This window comes from Gymnodraco acuticeps, unplaced genomic scaffold (genome assembly GCF_902827175.1).
Source record: "Gymnodraco acuticeps unplaced genomic scaffold, fGymAcu1.1, whole genome shotgun sequence".
NCBI lineage: Eukaryota > Metazoa > Chordata > Actinopteri > Perciformes > Bathydraconidae > Gymnodraco > Gymnodraco acuticeps.
This window is the reverse complement of record NW_022990368.1, coordinates 917097-940595: the sequence shown is the minus strand read 5'-3', so window position 1 is coordinate 940595 and position 23499 is coordinate 917097. Positions and strand designations below refer to the sequence as shown.

The window sequence follows — 23499 nt, the reverse complement described above, 5'->3', positions numbered from 1 at the left end:
ACAAATGTGGGCTAAAATGTGCTGCGAAAGACTGTGCAAATATCATAAAGCACATCTAAAATTACAATTATTTTTGCGTTATATTAAAAGTAGCTCACCCTTGCTTTCATTGTATTCAAAGTGTACCCAAAAGCAGCAGTTCATGTTTGACCTAAAAGCAAAGTTGAGTGTTTTTGTCAAACACCTGTTGAGAGCGGTTGCCCTGAATAACTGCAGGAGCTTTCTCAGTTGCGTAACATCAGCACGGAAATAACCTGCCACCATGACAGGTCGGCTGATAAATAATTCATAAACAGTATATATGATATAAATATATTTTTAGAAAAGTGTTGATTTAGCACTGAAACATCATTCCCATGTTTCCATAACACGTATTCAAACACACACACACACATACACACACGCGCGCAACTTAAAATATCAAAGTAGTAACAACAACAGCAGCATGCATCAGTGTGTGTAAACATGTAGTAAGAAAGTCAATTCAGAAACATTCATAATACAAACAAAAGGTTATGAACAATGCACATTTTAGACTTTATTACATTAATTGAGTGTTACCCATTGTTACACTGATTTTGAAAGAGGCTGAATAAGTACTATTTTATCTCATGTTAAGCACCGTTTTGTGTGTGGTAGTGTATACACATGTCACATGTAGCTACATTCAAATACACGTGAAAAATATTTTCATTTTCAGATTTTAAAAATACCGAATGTTATGATGGGAGGCATTTTGTCACTTTGTCCCTCCCTCTTTTTCCCTTCCTTCTTTTCTCTCATCCTGCTACTGAGCATTCTGCGTGAAAGAAAGAGAAAGAGGCAGCTATTCTGAATTGGCGACTATGCACGAGTGTGACTGTGTGTGTGTTCTTGCTAAAGTGTGTGTGTGAGATAGAGAGGGAGGGAGGAAGAGCAGACAGGGATTTGGCCGACTTGTCGGGGTCTTTCATGTCACATTTCTGCCCTGAGGAACTGACCCCTGTCTCCCTGTGTGTGGAAAATAAACTGGAAAATCTCAAATGGAACATCAGAAAACTCCTCTCTGCAAAACAGTGTGAGCAACATCCCTCTTGCTGCCTCGGCATCAAGAAAAGAGTGGCTGAAAGGAATGGTATGACATTTTTTCAATTTGCATTCACGTAAGAAAGTGAAGAGGAGAGCTTGTATATGTGTGAATATTTGACAACTGTGGGAGGACGCAGAAGATTTATTCATTTAATTATACACCTAGTGTTTTTTTTTCTTTTTTGAGGGAAAGGCAAAGGGGAGGAGAGAGTAGAGAGCAGAGGAGTTCAGAGCAGAGAGAGGAGAGGACCAGAGCAGAGGGAGGAAGGAGAGGAGGAGGAAGAAGAGGAGACAAGAGGGGAGGAGAGGAGGGGAGAGGAGTAAACACACTCCAGATGGGATCTTGGCATTAATGAAATGTAAGTATAAATAGTGTGTTTGCACGTGCATGAGTTGTTGAGGTTAATGCTGCTGATGATGATTGTAGTTGTCAGTGTTGTTAATGATGTGAAGAGTCGTATGTTGTAGGGAGAATGACTTTATTCTCGTCCATACATCATTACTCTTTCTCCCTGTTGAATATCTTTACACTTTCCAGCTCTGTTTTTCTCTCACTCTGTCTTTATGCTCTATTTCTGTGTACAGACGGTCTCTCTCTCTACCTCTGTACTCTCTCTGCAGGTCGCGTTAGATAGTATCGGACGGTGCAGCAGCGGAGGGAAAGGACAGTGTCACATTGCATTAGAATTACACAAACGCAGGGAGAAATACGCTCAAAGTGTGATAAGCGCACGTGAACAATGTGTAGAGAGTATCTCCTGTGGTGTGTGTGTGTGTGTGTGTGTGTGTGTGTGTGTGTGTGTGTGTGTGTGTGTGTGTGTGTGTGTGTGTGTGTGTGTGTGTGTGTGTGTGTGTGTGTGTGTGTGTGTGTGTGTGTCTACAGCATGATTATGAATGAAGCAGGTGTACCATACAGTCCTCTTAATCACATGGAGTATAAAAACAAGGAGCCATTGTGCCACATAATAATTTGGCCAGACTGCGCTGACAGACAGAAAAAGTCAGGGGCATAAATATAAAGAGAGGAAGAAGGGAAAGTATCTTGCTCTTCCTGTTGGGATTTTGGATATAGTCTTTAATAATGTAGCAGAAACCAACACATTGGATGATACAAAATTAACAAAGAAAGCATGCATGTCCAATTATTGTTATTCTTCTGTGGCTGAGAACTTTGTTTAACCATCTGAATTGCCATAAAGCGATAAACCTGATTAATTTAATTTTCTTGTGTAAATTAAATTCCACATTTTGGACAATGTGCTCATTTGTATTCATGCATGTTGCAAGTAGCAGATGGATAGCTTAGCATTAAGGCTGGAAACATCTAGCCAGTCTCTGTTAAAAATCCACCTGCCTGTAAAGCTCACTTAATAACATTGTGTATACTCAGTTTCTGTTGTACACCTAACTAAAACGAATGCAGACTTAATTAATTAATACATGTATTTTAAAAGTTAAATGCATCTTGTAGGGTTTGTACAAAAAACAAGTAAGTGCCCATCCAGTAAGCGTAAGAGTAGCAGCTGCACTTGTCCAAATTTGCTGCATGTCATCCGCTCTCCTGTCTTCTTTAGCTATACTAATTAAATGCAATAAGGCCAAAAAGTAATCTTAAAGAAAAACAATTCAGTGTATTTCAGGGAGCTGTAGGACTATTTCTTGACCATGACCAGTTGCAGAGTCTCCATGAACATACTGATCCTAGACAAGAATAATCCTAGACATAAATGCTAGTTTAGCATGTATGCTAATTGTAGTTTCTTACCTGCAGTTCTGTTCTTGTACAGTTTAAGATCAAAGATAACGTGACAACTATTACAAATCCTGTAGATCCCCAGATAATACTATCATGCGACTAATGCTTTAGACACTACAGATGGGCTAACTGTCTATCGTCTTTATGCTAAGCTAAACCAACTTCCTGCTGGTGGTAGCTTCACCAGACAGACACAACAATGATTCCCAACTTTTTATCTAACTTCTTAAATTCCTCAACAATAAAGGAATTATTTTGAAAAAACGTTTTGGTTAGACAGTCACATGCATGGATTAATACAATGAATGATAAGTCCTCTCATGCATAATACAGTAGTCATGTCATCAGTGTAAAAAGCTCCTGGGATCTAGACTCTTGTCGTAGCGGCTGTAATGAGCTGGCTGAAGGCCAGGTCTCATACTGAAGTCCTTACATAACTACAGTGTTCAGCTACTTGATAGTACATTTTGGCACAAGTTTTTACTACACTTACCTGTGGAGACAGTTTATCTTTTAATGTGTCGTCTGCTCGCACTTGTTGAAATGTCGTTTGGATGCAGTTACGTAATTAAACTAAACAGTTTTTATTTAAAAAACCAACAAAAAATGAAGTAGGGTCGTTTAAATTAAAAAGCATGCTGATAATATACTTAACTGAGATTTGTTTTGTTTTGTTGTTTGAATCAAAGTCTATGGTTTGAATACTGCTTGCTTTTTGCTGCAAACACTAACCTCAATTGACAAATCAAGAAGACAAAAAGAGAGAGTAAGAGCAGGAACAGGAAGGAGGACAGTCACGTCCTGCAGCATTTACACGCAACATCCCAAAATGACCCTGACAGTTAGTGCGTTTGGAATAGCTCGCAGGTGTGTGTTGTTGGGTTGTGTTATATCGCACTGCAATGTCATGCAATCTGTGGTCATTGTTGTTGTTTCCTGCTGCACTTACTGTGTTTGCTTTTTGACATAATTACAGGCCCAATGTTTTTATTCCAATGAGTGTGTGAAGATTAGACATTAATTCATTTTACAGTGCACTTGTTTTCACTAATGTGACAAACACAATGCAGATGTGTTCTTTATTAAGATCTCGGTTTCTGCTTGCATGTCAAGAGTGAAAACAAACAAATAATGGGGCAGTTTGAAATTCTATGAGAGCTTCATCCATTTTTTATCTGTTTTTACAGCCTCACAACATGAGAGTACTACGTGAATGTTTTGGTCCCTTTTTACTTTTGCTCAATTTAAACTTTTACCGACTGCACTATTCATTATTTAAAGATAGTGTTTTCGGGGTTAAAACATTCATTTTTCAACCCAATAATCTGTGAAGTCTGGTCTTACTTCATAACGTGATTAGACCTATTTGCAATCATTGATACAATCTTTAATGGAGAAATCAGTCTCATCAACACCCATTGAGGACACAATAACATGAGATGAGTGTTTTATAGCAGTCAGCTGGGGAAATCAAAACATGTTCATGAAATTAAAAATGCTCCACAACAACAGAAAACCAATATCAGTGTCCTTTTAACCCTGCCTCACTGTTTGTACTTTCATAACATTATTAACGCTCACATCGATTTATTTCATTTGGAAGAACAGATTCAAAAGTTTTGGATGTGGAACATTATGAAATGTTAGTGAAGAATGTCAGCCGAGGGGCTTCACAAAGAGTAATTATAGAGACACGCTTTAAGCACAGAATGTCACTCATCTGTGTAAATATTGCTTAGAGTGTTACACCTTTGTAGATAAAGACAATAAACGTAATTCAGGGCAGGGGAATCTCAATATTTATTTATTTATATAGCACATTTAAAACAACCTTCAGTTGACTAAAGTGCTGTACAGGCAATAACTACAATATTAAATAACACAATGGGAGTACAATAATAAAACAATAATTAAAAACATGATAAAAAGCACAATAACTAGAAACATAAAAAAAACATACAAATATAAAAATGTAATGTTCAGAATGATGGAAATGGAATGAGTTGTTCTTTACGCACAATAAGGGGCACACTCTGGACTTAATTATCTCAAAGGGTGTGAATATCTCTAAGGTTGTGGTGACTGATGTTGCACTCTCTGACCATTCCTGTGTTTTCTTTGAGAGCTCTATTTCAATTCACAAAAATGTTCAAAAAGAGATAACCACAAAGCGATATTTAACTGAAAATACTAGGGTAATGTTTACTCAGAATTTTTCTTCCACACTTGCCCCTGCTAACATCTCAGTAAATGAGCTAGTAGATCATTTTAATTAAAAAATTAAAAATGTTATAGATGCCATTGCTCCAACTAAGGTAAAGGAAGTGTCTGGCAAGAAAATATCGCCATGGAGAAAGGCCATGAGCGTGAAAACAGAAAAAAGAGAATGTCGAAAAGCTGAACGCAGGTGGCGAAAAACAAATCTCCAGGTTCACTTTGAAATCTATAAAGAGAGACTTGGCCTTTATAATTTGGAATTGAAAAACGCACGACAATCGTTCTTCTCTGACATCATTACCAAAAACAAAAACAACGCACGTGCCTTGTTTGCTACCGTCAACAGACTAACTAACCCCCCAGTGTCAGTAGCCTCTGAATTTCTATCCACCAGGGCATGCAATGATATTGCCTCCTTTTTCACTGACAAAATTCAGAAAATCAGACAAGCAGTCAGTGCCTCTGCAAATGTGTTGTCTCTGTGTCCCCTTAACATCAATTCAAACACCATGACACAATTCCATCAGATTAATGATAAAAACCTAGAGGACATTATACAACTTCTGAAATCCTCCTCCTGCTGCCTTGATATTATTTCAAAGATGTTTTGCCTTGCATGGCCTCAGATCTATATAGTAAACAAATCTCTTCACTCAGGTATTTCTCCACAGGCCCTGAAAACTGCAGTCATTAAACCGCTCTTAAAAAAGAATAATCTAGATGCTTCAGTAATGAACAATTACAGGCCCATACCAAACCTCCCATTTCTAGGTAAAATCATTGAAAAAGTTGTTTTTCAACAGTTGAGTAATTTCTTGCATTTAAATAACTGTTTCGATGTGTTCCAGTCAGGCTTTCGTCCAAACCACAGCACTGAGACTGCTCTTGTAAAGGTCTTTAATGACATCCACTTAAACACAGACAGTGGCAGAACTTCAGTGTTAGTATTATTAGATCTCAGTGCTGCGTTTGACACTGTTGACCACAGCATATTACTAGACCGACTGGAAAACTGGGTGGGACTTTCGGAAACAGTTCTAAATTGATTTGAATCCTACTTAAAGGACAGAAACAACTTTGTTTCTATAGGTAAATACACATCTGAGTTGACAAATATGACATGTGGGGTTCCTCAAGGCTCCATCTTGGGGCCTCTTCTTTTTAACATCTACATGCTACCACTGGCTCAGATAATGAAAAACAACAAAATAAGTTACCATAGCTATGCAGATGACACACAAATGTACGTAACAATTTCACCAGGAGACTATGCTCCAATTCAAACACTGAGTAAGTGCATTGAACAAATCAATGACTGGATGTGTCAGAACTTTCTCCAATTAAACAAAGATAAAACTGAGGTAATGGTTTTTGGAGCCAAGGCAGAACGTATAAAAGTTAGCGCAGAGCTTCAGTCTGCAATGTTCAAAACAACAGATAAAGCCAGAAATCTAGGTGTAGTCATGGACTCTGACCTGAGTTTCAACAGTCACATTAAAACAGTTACTAAATCAGCCTACTATCACCTAAAGAATATATCTAGGATTAAAAGACTAATGTCACAGCAGGATTTGGAAAAACTTGTCCATGCTTTTATCTTCAGTAGACTCGACTACTGCAATGGTGTCTTCACAGGTCTCACTAAAAAATCTATTAGGAAGCTGCAGCTGATTCAGAACGCTGCTGCTCGAGTCCTCACTAACACTAAGAAAGTGGATCACATCACTCTTGTTCTGAAGTCTTTACACTGGCTTCCTGTGTGTCAAAGAATAGATTTCAAAATACTGCTGCTGGTTTATAAAGCACTGAATGGTTTAGGCCCAAAATACATTTCTGACCTCCTGCTAAATTATGAACCATCCAGATCTCTCAGGTCTTCAGGGACTGGTCAGCTTTCTGTCCCCAGAGTCAGAACTAAACATGGTAAAGCAGCGTTCAGTTATTATGCTCCAAATATCTGGAACAAACTCTCAGAAACCTGCAGGTCCGCTGCAACTCTGACTACTTTTAAATCCAGGCTGAAGACTTTTCTTTTTGTCGCTGCTTTTAATTGAACTATTTATATCTTAGACTGCACTGTAACTTTTATCCATGTACTTTTTCTTTTAATGTTTAATTGAACTATTCATATCTTAGACTGCACTGTAACTTTTATCCATGTATTTTTTTCTTTTAATGTTTATTTTATTAGCTTTTATTTTTAATGACTGATTTTAAATGCCATTTTCTTAATGTCTTTCATTTTTTGTAAAGCACTTTGAATTGCCTTGTGTTGAAAAGTGCTATATAAATAAACTTGCCTTGCCTTGCCTTTAGAAATGCTCGAAGGGAAGTGTAAATGTCTGCAAGATTTGAGAGAACCCAGCAAGTGGTGATAAAACAAACACTCTTTTCTTACAATATTAAACAAGCCTGCAACGAGTTTAGATAGCAATAAAAGAGTTGAAGAGGAATCTTCATTTAGAGTGCATCTTTCAGATCTGCATGTTCAACACTTTATCGTAAGTGTGTCAGAGGACTCACTTTGGTTTGGTATTGGTTCGAGCTTGGTCTCCGTTCAAGCGGTCATGACTTTAGAGGAAATAAATACGGAAAACGACCTAATATTGAAATACTAATAGAATAAATATCATAGATTTATAAAAGAATATATGTTTTTTCTATATTTTAATAATCATCTTATGAACCCTCAAATATATCATAATGATTTAGATGTGTACGTTATCTTCACGTACAAGATAGCAGCTGACCAATGAGCCAAACTCTTCAAAAAAGGATGTATTGTGAGATATTAAAACTCTTGTTAAGTGATATATAAAAGGCAAAGGATCTCCGTACTCCAGGACTTTAGCTCTGTTACTCTTTATACCCTCCTCCCCAGTCTGTAGCTGTAAAGTTAAATATGCTTTATGTGTTATCACAACCATCAATACCGCACACCCTCACACACTGAAGGGGTAATTCTGAGTGTGTATAGGGGACTCCCCCTCTGGGTGTGGGGCTGCATGTCTAGACACAATACTGTACACAAATATGTGTCTGTATCTCTACTCTACATTTAACCTGGGTGTTGCAAATAAGTGTTGGCAATAAATGGTGTGGTATGTTGTATTGGTTGATACTGTTCTTGTCTCAGAGAAAAGAACATAAATAAGTCCAGGCCCACAGAATATGTCTGCATCGCGACCATGTACCTTTTTCAGGTCAGTGCCTTAAAGGGATAGCTTGAATTGTTAAAAAATGGGGTTGTATGAGGTCACTATCCCTCATTGTACCACAGTAGCTCAACTAACCTCAGCTGGTTAGTGTGTTTGTTTCATTGTGTGACTTTGGGTGAATTCAAAATAACGTATGCGAAAATCACACAGTAACATAAACAAATCGAGGCACAGCAGACCAGCATCTTCTATCTCCTGAGGTTAGTCCACTAGCAAGGTCAGCTACAGTACATCTTGATTTCTATTTAAAACGTTGGTTTGGCTGATGGCAGTTTGTTGCCACCTAGTGGATCATGTAAGAGACGATGACCTGCTACGTTACCTTTACTTGACTTTCTACTAAAAACCATTTCACTTCAGTAGTTAACATGTGTGTGAAGGTTAATGACACAGGGACAAAATACAACCTCACCACAGGACAGCCAGGAGGTCATGGCAGGAAGTTGCCACTCTACAGTGTTAGCTACTAATATAACTAATGGCAAACTTGATACTTGATGCTTGTGAGAGAAAGATATAAATAACTGTTTAGGTAGTATAGGCATAATGTAGATTGACAATCTTATATTTAGTTCATTGATTTTTATAAGTGAGTCATGCATGAATAATATGCTTTGCCCATTTTTTTTAAAGTTACACTTTGTAAATTAATGCCAGAGTGGGCCCTTGTTCTTTGAGCGCATGGTGCTGTGTAGACACTTTCAGAAATCCATCCATGCTCAGGAGGATAATGTCTAGGATTGGGGTTAAGCCTACAATTTTTCTTGTAAAATGTCCAAGATATATACTATTTTAGTTTTTCTCAAAGGCATATTGTGTGTGCAGTCCAGAGGGGGTTTAATGCATTTTCTGTTTGTACACCCATGAGGAAAAACATTTGCATAAAGTTTTCCTAAATGTGTCAGACATCTATCTTTAGCAAATGTTTCAATGTTGTTTTGTCTTAATTTCCCTCCTTGTGGAGACTCCTAAAGTTGATATTATTGAAAAGGTGTAATTTGCCAATGCATACAATTAGTGCTGCGTACCGGTACAACGAACCGGTACTTGACTTGTAAAAAGTTTCGGTTCAAGTCCGGTTAAAACCGGAACGTCGGGAACCGGTACTTGGACTCGCAAAAAAACTAGCACTTACGTATATTCTGGTGTCTGTGGTTATTTAAACATTCCCCGATAAACGTTATTCAGCGTCAATAAATGAGTGCTAATCCCAGTGTGCTCAGTGTACAACATCACATGTCATTTCACCTTCGATTCACGGTTTGAAAACGTAGCATTTCGCCACATGCTAATGCTAACCGAAAGTGAAGAATTTTCAGAATAAAAGTATTAAGTTAATAGTGTGAACTTCCGGTTTTTTCAGAATAAAACTGATTTAAATTAAATAGTGTATTTAATTCAAAATTACGCCATATCAACATTGATTTTAATTTCTAACAGTATGTATATCACTATGTATGTAGTATGTACTGTATAATGTACACATGTAGAGTTGTAGAAAATACATGGTGTACAGACAGTACAGTACACTCTGACTGTACAGTCACTACAGTGTAGTGGACTCAGGGACTGTTTGGTTACTTTAGTTTGGTAAATGAAATAAATGTTTGAACTGTGTAGTAGTTCACTGTAGTTGCTGTCATAAGTCATTTGTAGACTAAGTGGCAAAAAGTGTTTTTTTTACATTTGTACTTTGTAGAGAAATCTAGACACAAGTTGGAAGGGAGCACAATACACGAGTTTGAATTTGAGTTGATTATGAGTTAATTTTCACACAACTTGACACAAGCCATGGGTTCAGGTCCGGACTTATAAGTCCGGACCTGAACCTGAACCTCTGGACTTGAGTCCGGACCTGAACCTGAATGTGAGTCCAGGTACGCAGCACTACATACAATACTGTTTGTTGTTTTTGACAACTGTCAATGCATAGCCATTGTATGAAACCATACATAATTGCTTTAAAGTATGTGTGTTTAAATATTGGCATGTGACTGACAGGGAAAAGTCCCTTGTTAAACCCTGCAGGCGAACAGCTCAGGCATGTTTGTATCCACAGTGAAAGTGAAAAACGATGTATAGAAGTGTAAGGCGTCCAACTTTTCTTAGTACTGTAATTATATTACAAATAACTCATCCTCTCTCATCACCTCTAAGACAAGTTTTAGTTATGGTTAAATACAAATGTCTATTCTTAAAACACATTTCAATATTTCAACACCGAGTCTGAATCATTTAAAATGAGCGCTGGTGGTTTCACATGAATAACACAGGGCTGTAACACCTTCAAAGAGTTCCAGGATAACTATTATCTTCATTTAAAAAATATCTGTTTTTACATCATAGGTGATTTCTTAATGTTTTTGTCTAAGACTGAAAATAACCGTTTAACCACATTAAAGGTGGGGTAGGTAATTTACTTCAGAACCACTTTTTGTTATATTCCATGGAATGCTCTTAACATCCCGATAGCAATGAATATATTAAATGCTTTGACAATAAATACATGAAAAAAATTCCTCTGTGGAAGCCGTGGCGCTGTAAAAAGCCTACCTGCCTGTCCAACCCAGTCTCATGGCATTTCGTGTTCACCAACACGATTTTTAATCTATTGATTCGTGTTCACCAACACGATTTTCCCCTTTTTTTCGTGTTGCACAGCACGATTTTAAAAGCAATGTATTTCTACTGGTAATGTGTTTCGTGCCTGCAGCACGTCTTTTTCTCCGGTCGGGTTGTGGAAGACCGGAAGCTGTGTGGTTCATGAAAACATGTTCTTACTCAATATCAAGCTACAATTACTGCTTTTATTTTAAATCGTATAATTTCGGACTTGTGTTGCCGTCTGTGAGGGAAATAAATGGGGCTCAGAGCCTCAGAATACTGAAATCTGTATTTTTTTCCTTCTAATTTGTTATTCTTTTCAAAATAACACACTGGTATTTACTCACCAATAACACACAATTATCCTTGCTTTTATTTATTGGTTTAATTCCATAATCTCGGGCTTTTTTGGCGTCCGTCAGGAACTGAATGTCAAAATAAAAATAACCGGAAACAGACGTAGGCATTTCGAGCGATTACCCAAGATCCTCAGCTATGGTTTAAGCTCGCTTATTGGATGTTTTAGCCACAATGCATGCTGGGATTTGGTGTGTATATGATATGAAATCCGGAAAACATTTTAAAAGAATAAAATAATACTTAATTCCGAGTGTTCTTGCTTTTCTCTTTGAAAGTCATCACATAACGGCATTGTAATACACGGTTCGGCTGCATTACATATTACAGATCTGCCGTAGTTCTTTATTTATAGAGCCCTGATGAGAAGACCTTTGGAAAAACTGGAAGAAATGCCGGCGAAACTGAATACTTGACATGGATCATAAATATATCAACAATTAAACAACATCTTCAATTTCTCTTCACACAATACGTCTCCTTGAAGTATCAACACTAATTCGGCTGACTTTTACATTTGATCTAATTCATAGATAGGTTATATTTACACCATAACGGTGCACAGCTGATATAAAAGGACTTGTAGTTTTTAAAGATATTACTGATTTTCTTTGAATATAAGAATGTAAATACTGAGTCTGAAATAGTATAGCAATATGCTGTAAAATTATGTGAAAGCATGAATAAAACTACACATCAGATGTTGTACATACATAAGTGTCCTACACTAATGATACAAAGTTATTATGGCTGTGTGTACCTTGTGTGCACCGCCTAGTGGTTAAAGCACGTTATTGAATTATTGTTTTTATGTGTTATATTTGATTAAAAAAATATTAAGAGTACATACTTTCATAGGGGGAAAGTAGAAGGTCTGTGAGAAAATAAAATCAAGAAGATACTATAAGTGATCTCTACAATAAAACAGTTTAGTGCAGGATGTACAAATATATTAATAGGAGGAGGTGCAAAAGAGAAAAACGAATGAACCTTTATTTAAACATTAAATAATACTTTAGATCAAGGTCTTCTTTTAAATAAGAAAAAAACTTTGGGGGTATCTATCTACAGATAAATATTAAGCCTGACAAAGTACTTAACATAATTGCTTTCCTGCAATGTTAACTATGTTGAAGCACTCATTTTAACTGATATTATACATATGAATTATACTCTTATGTATGTAGATAGTATAAGAAATGTGCAGAATATGACAGTTTAATGGTGGAGGTACACACATAATGATAGATGTCTTGTAATGCACTGTTGAGGAACATGTGACCTAAGATTTGCATTCATTGCATACACCGTAGTTGTGTATATGATTATGTCAATAAACCTTTGAACATCTTGAAATCTTGAAAGGGATGTGCAAAATAGCCATAATATACAGTCTTTAATTAACTATTAGTAGAGAATAACGAGTAATGAATATACTTTATTACTCGTTTCCATTCATGTCAATTAAAGATAAAAGTTTAGTCTTCTCAAGCACCAACTATCAAATATCACTCCTGATTGTTGGCATTTGACAATCACCTTCCCTGAATTTTACTGTAACTAAAGTCTGATTTAAGGGTTGTTTATATTTCACATCATTAATCAGAATCTGCAAAGTAACTCAAATAAGTGTAGTGGAGTAAAAATACCAGGTTAACCTCTGAATTGTAGTGGAGTAGATTTACAAAGTAACAATGAGCTGTCATGTGGGTATATATTAATGCTGCGCATTATGGACACAAGCGATGTTCACCCATTTATTAATTATATGTTTTACATTTGATAACACCAATGTGTTTAATACTGGCAACTTCTAATTGTGGGAAAAACGAAAACGTTCAGTAGAGATGTCCTATAGAACATTTTGCGAAACACAATAGCCAGCGTGTAGTTCTGGGAGGGCGTTCGATTCCAGTTTTGGATAGTCTGGCGTTCAAACAGCTGTTTGACGCTCGTTGTAACCTTGGCGCACTGCCACTCCAACATCCAATCCCAGAGTTTGAAGATTAATCACGGGGACTGTAGACCTAAACAATAGCTGGGGATTATGGATAGTGTAGTGTCTTCGGCCATCCTAAACTCAGAAATGTTGACAATCGCAATGATGCTCGAAATGTCCCTTATAGGCCTACGTCTGTTTCCGGTTATTTTTATTTTGAAATTCAGTTCCTGACGGACGCCAAAAAAGCCCGAGATTATGGAATTAAACCAATAAATAAAAGCAAGGATAATTGTGTGTTATTGGTGAGTAAATAACAGTGTGTTATTTTGAAAAGAATAACAAATTAGAAGGAAAAAAGATTTAAAAAATACAGATTTCAGTATTCTGAGGCTCTGAGCCCCATTTATTTTCCTCACAGACGGAAACAAAAATCCGAAATTATACGATTTAAAATAAAAGCAATAATTGTGGCTTGATATTGAGTAAGAACATGTTTTTATGAACCACACAGCTTCCGGTCTTCCACGACCCGACCGGAGAAAAAGACGTGCTGCAGGCACGAAACACATTAGGCTTGTTTGAGACGCGTTGCGGCTCGCCTCGAAAGTAGACGAGAGTAGCCGATCGCAGCCGGGGGAGGTCTCAAAAAGCTCGCCTGAAGTCGGACAACTCGGAGTCGGCTTCGTCTTCTTCTTCTTCTTCTTCTTCTTCTTCTCTCGGTTTTTTGGCGGATTGCAAACAACTTTAAGGTGCATACCGCCACCTCCGGAGTCGGCTTGACTCGGTTTGCATTTATAAAGAATGCACACATGTGTTTAATCGTTAATGTCAGATATGTACTAAGTAAATACATTTGTTCCTGCTCAAGATTAGATTCAACTTTATTGTTATTGCACATATTACAGGTACTGAGACAACGAAATGCAGTTTAGCTTCTAACCAGGAGTGCAAAAAGCAGTAAAGTGAAAAGTAATGTACACAATCTACAGAATAAAATATAGAATGAATTGAATGACGAATAAACTGTGAGGGGTATGAATACACTAGATATACACAGCAGCCTGAGAGCAGTATGAACAGTGTGTATGATGAATATGCTAAGATATATAAAGTATGAAAACGGTAAGCAATGCAAGTATAGTATAAAATATATGGATATTAATTTAATGATGATAAACATTGTGGAACAATGATGAAAAATGGGAATGGAAGTGGTGACGTAAAACTGACACAAAACAACAACAAACTTTTGCCCAGCCAATTGGAGAGTTTCATCACCAGCACGTGGAAAAAACCACCAATGAGCGCTCAGCTCAAGATACCAGCGAGTCGTTTCCCATCAAGCATTTCGCTTCCGCAGCCCGTGGAGAGGAACTGCGCCGCCTCGCCGCGCCTCGCCGCGCCTCGCTCTCAAGGCTGCGGGCGTCTTTGTCCCACGAGATTTCAACGTCTCATGTTCGCGAGCCTCCAGAGCAAGTCGGACAAAATGACTAACCATCATGCAACGCACGAGCAAGACGTTGATCGAAATTGCGCAGGTCTGCGCAGGTCTGCGCAGGTCTCGCTTGTCTCAAACAAGCCTAGTACCAGTAGAAATACATTGCTTTTAAAATCGTGCTGTGCAACACGAAAAAAAGGGGAAAATCGTGTTGGTGAACACGAATCAATAGATTAAAAATCGTGTTGGTGAACACGAAATGCCATGAGACTGGGTTGGCCTGTCAGCCTTCCATCTCGTGCACAAATTTATCTCGTGCCCTCATTGGTCATGTGCACGTTCGTGTGGGCTGGAGGAGGGGCTCTGTAGGAAGTCTGAAGGAAGGGGAAGATTTTTTTCGGCTGCGTACTTTCAAATTCTAGCGCACTCGAGCTGGTTTCTCCATTCTTCCTACCCTACCTTTAAAGGGATAGTGGAAATGGAACCTCAAATAGTTTCGTTTTAACTTATATACAAGCATAATTACGTACCAAAACAATCACACCTGATTAAAAAAATATAATAATTGCCTTACGCATGTTAGAAGCACTTTATTGCAGCTTCCCCGAAGTTTTTTAGAAATGAAATGTTCGACTCAGCCAAACCGGAAGTGACGAAAACTTAGGAAGACGATACGATAACAAACCATGGCGTCTATGCAGAATGAACGTGGAAGGGCAAATATACCAGACAAAGAAGAAGGATTGTACGAGGTATCCAGTGATGATAGCGAGTCAGAAACATCCTCTCGGCTTTCCTACGAAAATGTCGTTTTAGGAACTGAATCTGAATCCGGTTCAGTAAGCGACGATGGTGACAATATTGAGCCAGACGATGGACCATTACGTCCTTATTTGTTCGAGCCCGAGCCCGAGGTGATGGTTCACGGCATGGGCAATGGCGAGGATGACCAGGACCAGGCGCCAGATGATGCACCCCTACGCACAAATAATCTTGACTGGTAGGTCCCTAAGCATAGCTCACGCATCTTAAGATCACCTGTAGCCTTTACAAATATTAATCATTGTTAACCAGTTAAGCCCGAAGGTCCCTCCAGTGGACCCCTCCCACAGTTTTTTCTCTCTCACATGTCTCAGGGCTTCTTAACATTTATGAAACTATTAATGTTTCATACCCTTTTAAAGGTAAGAAACTCCGCTAACTGACAAGAACAATTGTTAGCTAGAAAAAACACAAGAGTAATACCAAGCCTTTGAATTAGCATTGAGCGAAACAATGCTAACTAATGCTAACGCTTTTTTACACACAACACACGGTAGAAATGCCCTTATTACTATCTTAACTGCACAAACAAGATATACGATTTAAAGCTGAGACTCCACAGATTCCACACATGTAATGTCATCACTGGCATGATATACAGCTAGAGCCAATCAGTCTTTTGACGTAGTAGGGTCCTAATCCTAGGCTAGCAGGCTGCCTGTCAAGTGTAGGCTGTACTCACAGTACTGTTAGTCTATCATGTCTATATGATGACTGTAGTGTACACATTCGACACTGTGTACCGGATAAATGGCGTTGTACAAAATGGTACAGGCTAATGATGCATTAAATCAACAAGAACACATAATAAAATACTCACTTCTTATGTATTCCACTTTCAATTTGAGCTAGAGACCGAGGAATCTCGAAACAATCGTCAGTAAAATGACGGGAGCACACGACTGCCGAATTACTCGTCAGCTTCGGCTCCGTGAAGTTTGCCCGTGTTATCTGAACAAATTTCACCCACTGACGACGAATGGCTGGGTTTCTTGGAAACGCATGCGTCGATACGCCATTCTCTGCATTTGCTGTCGCACTACAGCCATACAAAACACATCTATTCACCATAATAAAGGTCGGCTATTCACATGCAAATGCTATTGAATGTCCGCCATTGTTTGTGCCCGTCTTCCTATGCTCTCGTCATCACCCGAAGATTCCCGACGATTCCCAAAGTATTTCGTTTTATTGAGAGGGCGCAGTAAAATTGAAAATAAAATGAAACTAGGCGCATGAAATTAAAAAAAATTGTTTATTATGCTTATTTTTAATAAAAATACATAGCCTAAGTTAAACCCAAAATTCGCGGATTTCCACTATCCCTTTAAGGTCATATTGACAAAGTGCAAATGTTGACTCCATACAGTATGTGTTTGTTTTCAGCCTCAGATTCTCAGGCACTAAATCTTAAGGTCACTTTGCTTTTGGCATCAAGTTGAACTTTGGAACAACTGACCAGGGGCCTCATTTATAAAGCGATATACGCTCAAAAAATGGCATACGCCAGTTTCTACGCAATGTTTGCGATTTATAAAATACTAACTTGATGGGAAAACGTGCGGTCCTCCACGCAAACTCTAACCCATGCGTACGCACTAAGCACAACAACGGGAGAGACGAGAAACTGCGACACCGTTGGCAGAAGGAAGAAAGGAGAGAAATATGTGGAAATAATACCATAAATAAAATGTTACCTCTCATTTATCATATGAAGAATTCATTTTCAAACATTGATTAAAGCCAATCTTAAAATGATTAAACAAACGCCTGTTTGAGACTCCTCAGTGCACACAAAAACATAACTTGGAGAAATAAATAAATACGGATATGTTATTGAAAACCATCTCGAATATGTTGTGTTAATGTTATGAAATGTTTTCTCATAAATGATGCGGTAAGCAGGAGGACAGCATTACTTTAAACTGACGCCGTGTTGCATTTCTATAGGTTGTAGATACGAGCATGGTTTTATATACTATCACGTTTAATCGTGTTTTATGCCGTTTGCCAAGACTTGATAAGTCGCTCGTAAAACACAGGAGGTATGGAAACTAAGAACACCATATGTGGTCAATTGTACAGCTGATATAACACAACACATTAGTTGTATTTCCTTTAACTGGTGGATATAGGGTTGCTGCGGGGGGGGGGGGGGTTGAGACGCACAGGCTGCAGTGGAGACGCTGCGCACAGCTGATCGACAGCTGGGACACAAACCACCAAATACAAAAACATAATTCAGATCCAGTCGTCATGACTCCACTCCGGAGGGATTCCCCGATCATTTCTTACAGTCTCTCATCAAGGGGGGGTCTCCTGTCCACACTGCCTGAGGAAGGCTATGTGTACTGTATTGTTTTTGTCATGAACCTTTTTCGGGCCATTTATTTATCTATTTTGGTGACGATCCGACCTCCATGCTGCTACTCTGGTTCAAACTGCATCCACCAAACAATATGATTTATTTCCACCTCCCCAAAATAACCCACATCTGACACGGCGTGAGATGTCTTTTTTAACTGTTCTGTCGTCATTTCCTGCGATCTTCTTCATAAAGTCAGTCAAAATGAATGAATGAATGAATGAATGGGTGTTTCTTTGACTATTTATAGGAAAATATGGGCGTTACGTGAAGCCCGCAAAAGCTGCACCGCATTTCGAGTCGGTTGTGATTTATAAAGGGAAACCGGCGTAGGAAGTGCCATACGCACTTTCCTTGCCGGTACGCAATTTTTGGTGAATCGGGAAGTGGCGTCAAATGTATGGACCTATTTTTCGGATTTCTACTACGTAAGCAACCTTCCCACGTGAATCCTACGCACGGCGTTATACATGAGGCCCCTGATGAGGCTCACTGAATCTGTGACCTTTGTTACATCTCTTCTTACAACTCATTATAGACCTGCTTTTGTCATTTGTCTATTTATTGCTTTTATTCTTTTCTTTTGTATTCTTATTGACCTTTTTTTTTTAAGGTGTTTTCCCTTTTCTTTACCCTGTTATGCTTTCACGTCCTAAGTATTCTTTTTTAAATTTTACCTTAATTTATATTGTATTTTGTTTTTGTTTGGCCTTACTGTTTGGCTTTCTGTTATATTGCATTGTGGATATCCTGACATGCTATAATTTCTAACTTCTGTCTAGGGGAGGCATGAAGTATGAGCTCCACTGATCTCTGCAGGAGAAAACAATAGGCTCAAGTGGCTGAAATCATGAGCGCCCCGACGTCAGGAACCCCAAACATGGAGGTGAAGGTGGGCTACCAGGAGATGGCACTGCTTAGCAACATCCTGGCAGCGTACACCTTCATTGCAGGTGTGCTTCACTGTGCGAGATCATCATTATACTTTTGTTGTGCTTAAAGATAAGAGGTAAGGGAAATGCATTGTTCTCCATCCAGGGGATAATATGGATTGTCTCTCTTGGACCACTCTTGACTAACAGTTGACCTGTGTTAAAAAAATACTTAATAACCTACATTTTAAATCCTCAATTTGAAAAATTAATCAAACTGGAAAAGTGAAGATCTCTGCCAGGTGTTTCTGCCTCTCCCCTCCCGAACAAAGAAAAGGTTAACCCTAATTCATTAGTTTTTCCCGGCTCCTTAACTGTCACGATGGTGGGAAACGTAGCAAAAAGAAGATTTATTCATCCCGTATCGTGCCTTAGTTATGTGATTTATGACATATCGTGTATGAAATAAATCTGCAGATTACAGTTCTGGTTCAAAATGAAACCAAACGTTTCTATACATTTCAAGTTTTGACCAACGAACATACTTTAGATAACTATCTAATGAGCAAGTAGGGAGCAGATCTGCAGTAAGAAAACTTGTTTCTATCAGGCAGCAGGTGAACAGGAAGCATGTAGTTGGCATGTTATAAAGAGGTTACCAACAAACTAACAAAAAGACACAGGAGAGGATGAAAACTCTACAGTGTAAACTAGTGGACAGGTGATTGCAAACAACATACAAAAAGTGCAGAAGAAGAACTTTTTGGGTAACAAAAGTTTTGTTCCTCTCTTAGACCAACCCGAGAGGACAGCCTTGGTGTTTCTGGGCAGTGTGTGTGTCGGCCTTCTCCTCACACTCTGCGCCATCGTCTTCCAGATACACTGTCGAGCAGACTGTCACATCGGCAACAGTAAGCACCATCGCCACAGGACCAGGCATCATCCTCATCCTCATCATCATCTTCATCATCGACATCGCAGCTGCCCCCTCCATCCGGCCATTGAAAACAATCCAGACAGCACTGCTGTTGTTGCGGTCAGAGGCCCCGGGCCCACCGGCGACAGCGAATCAGAGGACTGGGACGAGACGTCTGACCTGTCGGCACGGAGACGAAGACGCTTTGAGAGAGCTCTGCTGAACGCCACCATGTTTACATCAGCCGAGGGTATCTTACACACAGACACACACTTATATAGTCATGTCTCATATTAAGACCATTAAAGGAAAAAGTCATACATAGTGATGTCATTATGTTACTGAAGTTAACAAAGGAGTCCAATGGGGGTGTTTAAGGCAGGGAGGAGAGTGTGTGAGAGAGAAACTCCCTATGGAGGGAACTTTGTGAGTCAAGCCTTTGCAGACTAGTTACATGCACAAAAACCTATACTATATAAGAGACACACTATAGGAAAGGGAAAACCCAAAATATAGGCCCCTTAATATATTTTACCCGTATTTGGATCCCCATCTTCCACAAAGTTGTTGCTCTTCTCCCTGGGGTCCAAACACCTTCTCTCAAATATGATGGAACTACATGGCACTATACAAATACATTTGAAAAACGCAACAGGAAAGCATTTTTCCAGAAATCATGACCCAGATTCTCAAAATAATCGACAGACCGTGTTGTGAGTTTCACATAGGAACTATCTTCTTTCTACCAAACTACTGAAATACCACCATATCAACATGCAGCAAAAACTGTGCTTCTACTTATGTTAGAGAGGCTTAACATGACAGATGTAAACGTGAATGGCGTTTTCATTCATGTTTTGGAATTATGCCTTAAAGATACTGTGTCAGTGTACATTAATACTCACGCACAGACATTTTATCTCTATGAGCACTGCTGTCATGCTCATCCTTTGAAATAGTCTGTGATGTGAAAGTTGATGGTTATGCAAATGGGAATCATGTGGCCGTGCTTTATCCCCTATGTGTGTGTGTTTGTGTATCTGTGTGTGTGTTTCTGTGTGATTTGTCAGATCTGGACCGGACCCAGAGGCTAGAAGAGCGGGAACGGATTCTCAGAGAGATCTGGATGAACGGACAACCAGACATCAGTACAGTCACTCAAAGCCTCAACAGATATTACTGACACACAATTCAACAGGATGATAGTCACAGGAATATACAGACAGGCTGGCAGATGGATGAAGAGAAAACAATTACAAGAAATACACTGGATGGAATCAACATAAACCACCAAAGAGACTCTTACAGATCCAACTATTAGTGACAGTAGTGACTCTGCTCTGTAAACAGCAGGAAAACATATGAGCTTACATACAGTCTGTGAGCTGTGACGCCTCAGCCTCAAATGCAGGATGACACTGAAGTGTTGTGAAGATTTATGTCAACAAGCAAAGACACAACGGACCTACAGAGCACACACTGCGATATGTGACTGCTGTTGGTGAAGACTGTATAGGGATTTGATCATTTTTAAACATTTTAAAGGTGCTTTTAAGAAAGATATAGCTGGTTCACAACGAGAGGCAATGCTGCCACAGTTCCTGAGTGTGTGTTTTATAATCTAGAGCTGCAACTATTGGAGGATTGAAAATAATCGCCAACTTTTAAATAATTCATTGGTTAAAATCCTGTTTTCTCAAATATGGAGATTTCCTGTTCTTCTCTGTTTTATATAACATTAGACTTGCATTACTTACATACATTGTTTTTTATCTGACAAGACATTTAATGACCTCACTTTAGACCCCTGATAAACTACAATGCACATTTTTCACAGTATCGCACATTTTAGCATTTGAACAGACAAAGGGATTAATTAATTAATCTAGACAAAAATGGGCATTGATAATGAAATTAATTCTTAGTTGCAGCCTTATTAAGATATATTTGATATTATGTTGTTGCTTATACTTGTTTTTGGGACGAAAGCTCAATGCCAAGATACACAAACATACTGGTGCTTTTACTGCTGTAAATCCTCAGATAAGAGAATACTAACAGGACGGACACTTAATGGCTGTGTTGGTTGATAAAATATGTAAGATATAACATGACGGGACTTTTAGGTGCATCTGATACTGATCAGCTGCAGTTGTTTTTGCACATGGACTTGGAACAGCAGGCTGTTTGGATCAGCCTACAGTATGTTTCTTGATTTGTCTCATTTTGAAATTAGCTGAATTTATAATAAACTGTCATTCCGAGAATTAATGAAAGCTGTTTTCTGTACATATAATTGAGTAAAGTCCCTCGTAACATTTCAATATTGTGGCTCACAGTTCGTTAATAGTTTTTGAGTGCCTTTGGGTTTGTTTTAAATACTGTATGTCTCATCTATTGTGATCTTGTTGATGGCATTTATAATAAATAGATTGATGGCATATTATTGTAGACCAATTCTGAAGTTGGCTTCACGCTTGCTCGTTGACAAAAAAATATAATTAGTATGTGTTGTATTTTCGATTAATGTCGAAAGCTCTGTTGCAATAATCTACTAATGTACACAACTTTTATGATTTGTTGTCAATGCAATCGACAGAAATAAATATATAACATTAGGCACTTGACACACAAAGGCTTTACAAATCACGAGTGGGGTATTTACTGACATACTGACTGGGAAAAAATGTGCCAAAGGCCCCACCACATATAATGCACACACTTTATACTTGTTTAGCAGGACACTTCTACGAGCAGGAGTCGTTGGACACAAAGCATGCCGGGTATCTGAGGTAATGTACAATGACAATGACCTGCGTTGACTATCGAGTATTTTCTGTGAGAATGGTCTATTTTTGGAGTTGTCTCCTCCTGGTGTTCATAAGGGACCCTGCAACACAGACCAGCCCTGCAACACAGACCAGCCCTGCAACACAGACCAGCCCTGCAACACAGACCAGCCCTGCATACACTCTGTATACACATCATGTCAGTATACAGCTTAAAGTCAAAGGGAGAGTGCCAAATGAAAAACAGCTCATTCCCATCATGAAGCAACATTTCTGTCCCCAATTCTACACTTATATCTTATTTTTAATATATTAACATGCGAATAATTGCCTAAAAGTATATATTTTATCCCATTAACACAGAATAATGCACGTTAAGAAACACGTTTACATACTTTACAGCAGACAGAGCATTTGTTTAGTGTATATGCTCAATTTTAACATTCCCACAGTAAGAATAATTTTTCCAATAAAATCTTCCAATATTCCAATAAGTCAGTCGAAAAGTCTAAAATACTCAAAATATTATATTACTAATCCATGTCAATCAAACTCTCTCTGATTCATCCAAGCAACATGTTATCATTTTTCAAAATATGTGTATATATTGGGAGTGGCTATATACAGGACCATCCTGTACACAACGCCAAATGACTATATACAGGACCGTCCTCTACACAACGCCAAATGACTATATACAGGACCGTCCTGTACACAACCCTCTGAAATGGCTATATACAGGACGGTCCTGTATATAAGCTCTCTGAAATGGCTATATACAGGACCGTCCTGTATACAAGCTCCGAAATGGCTATATACAGGACCGTCCTGTAAACAGCTCTCTGAAATGGCTATATACAGGACGGTCCTGTATATAGCCATTTCAGAGACCTTATATACAGGACCGTCCTGTATATAGCCATTTCAGAGACCTTATATACAGGACCGTCCTGTATATAGCCATTTCAGGGCTTCTGTGCAGGACCGTCCTGTATATAGCCATTTAAGAGAGCTGTGTACAGGACGGTCCTGTATATAGCCATTTGGCGTTGTGTACAGGACCGTCCTGTATATAGCCTCGGCCGTATATATTAAAAAAATAAGTTACATGTATATATCAAAGACAAATGGTACA

General features: G+C 38.6%; 1 protein-coding gene across 5 annotated transcripts; it reads left to right on the top strand.

Moving 5' to 3' along the window:
• Positions 1–820: 820 nt before the first annotated feature.
• Positions 821–22058, top strand: eva1a (eva-1 homolog A (C. elegans)). Of its 5 annotated transcripts, none has more exons than XM_034224349.1 (4): positions 821–1114; positions 18570–18740; positions 19454–19825; positions 20646–22058. In XM_034224349.1, exons 2-4 carry the CDS (start codon positions 18638–18640, stop codon positions 20756–20758), a joined length of 588 nt encoding a protein of 195 aa, XP_034080240.1. In that variant the 5' UTR covers positions 821–1114; positions 18570–18637; the 3' UTR covers positions 20759–22058. The 5 variants fall into 5 exon arrangements, with proteins under 5 accessions (XP_034080240.1, XP_034080237.1, XP_034080241.1 ...); XM_034224346.1 differs by lacking the exon at positions 821–1114 and adding an exon at positions 1308–1427; XM_034224347.1 differs by lacking the exon at positions 821–1114 and adding an exon at positions 15545–15600.
• The last annotated feature ends 1441 nt before the right edge of the window (positions 22059–23499 follow it).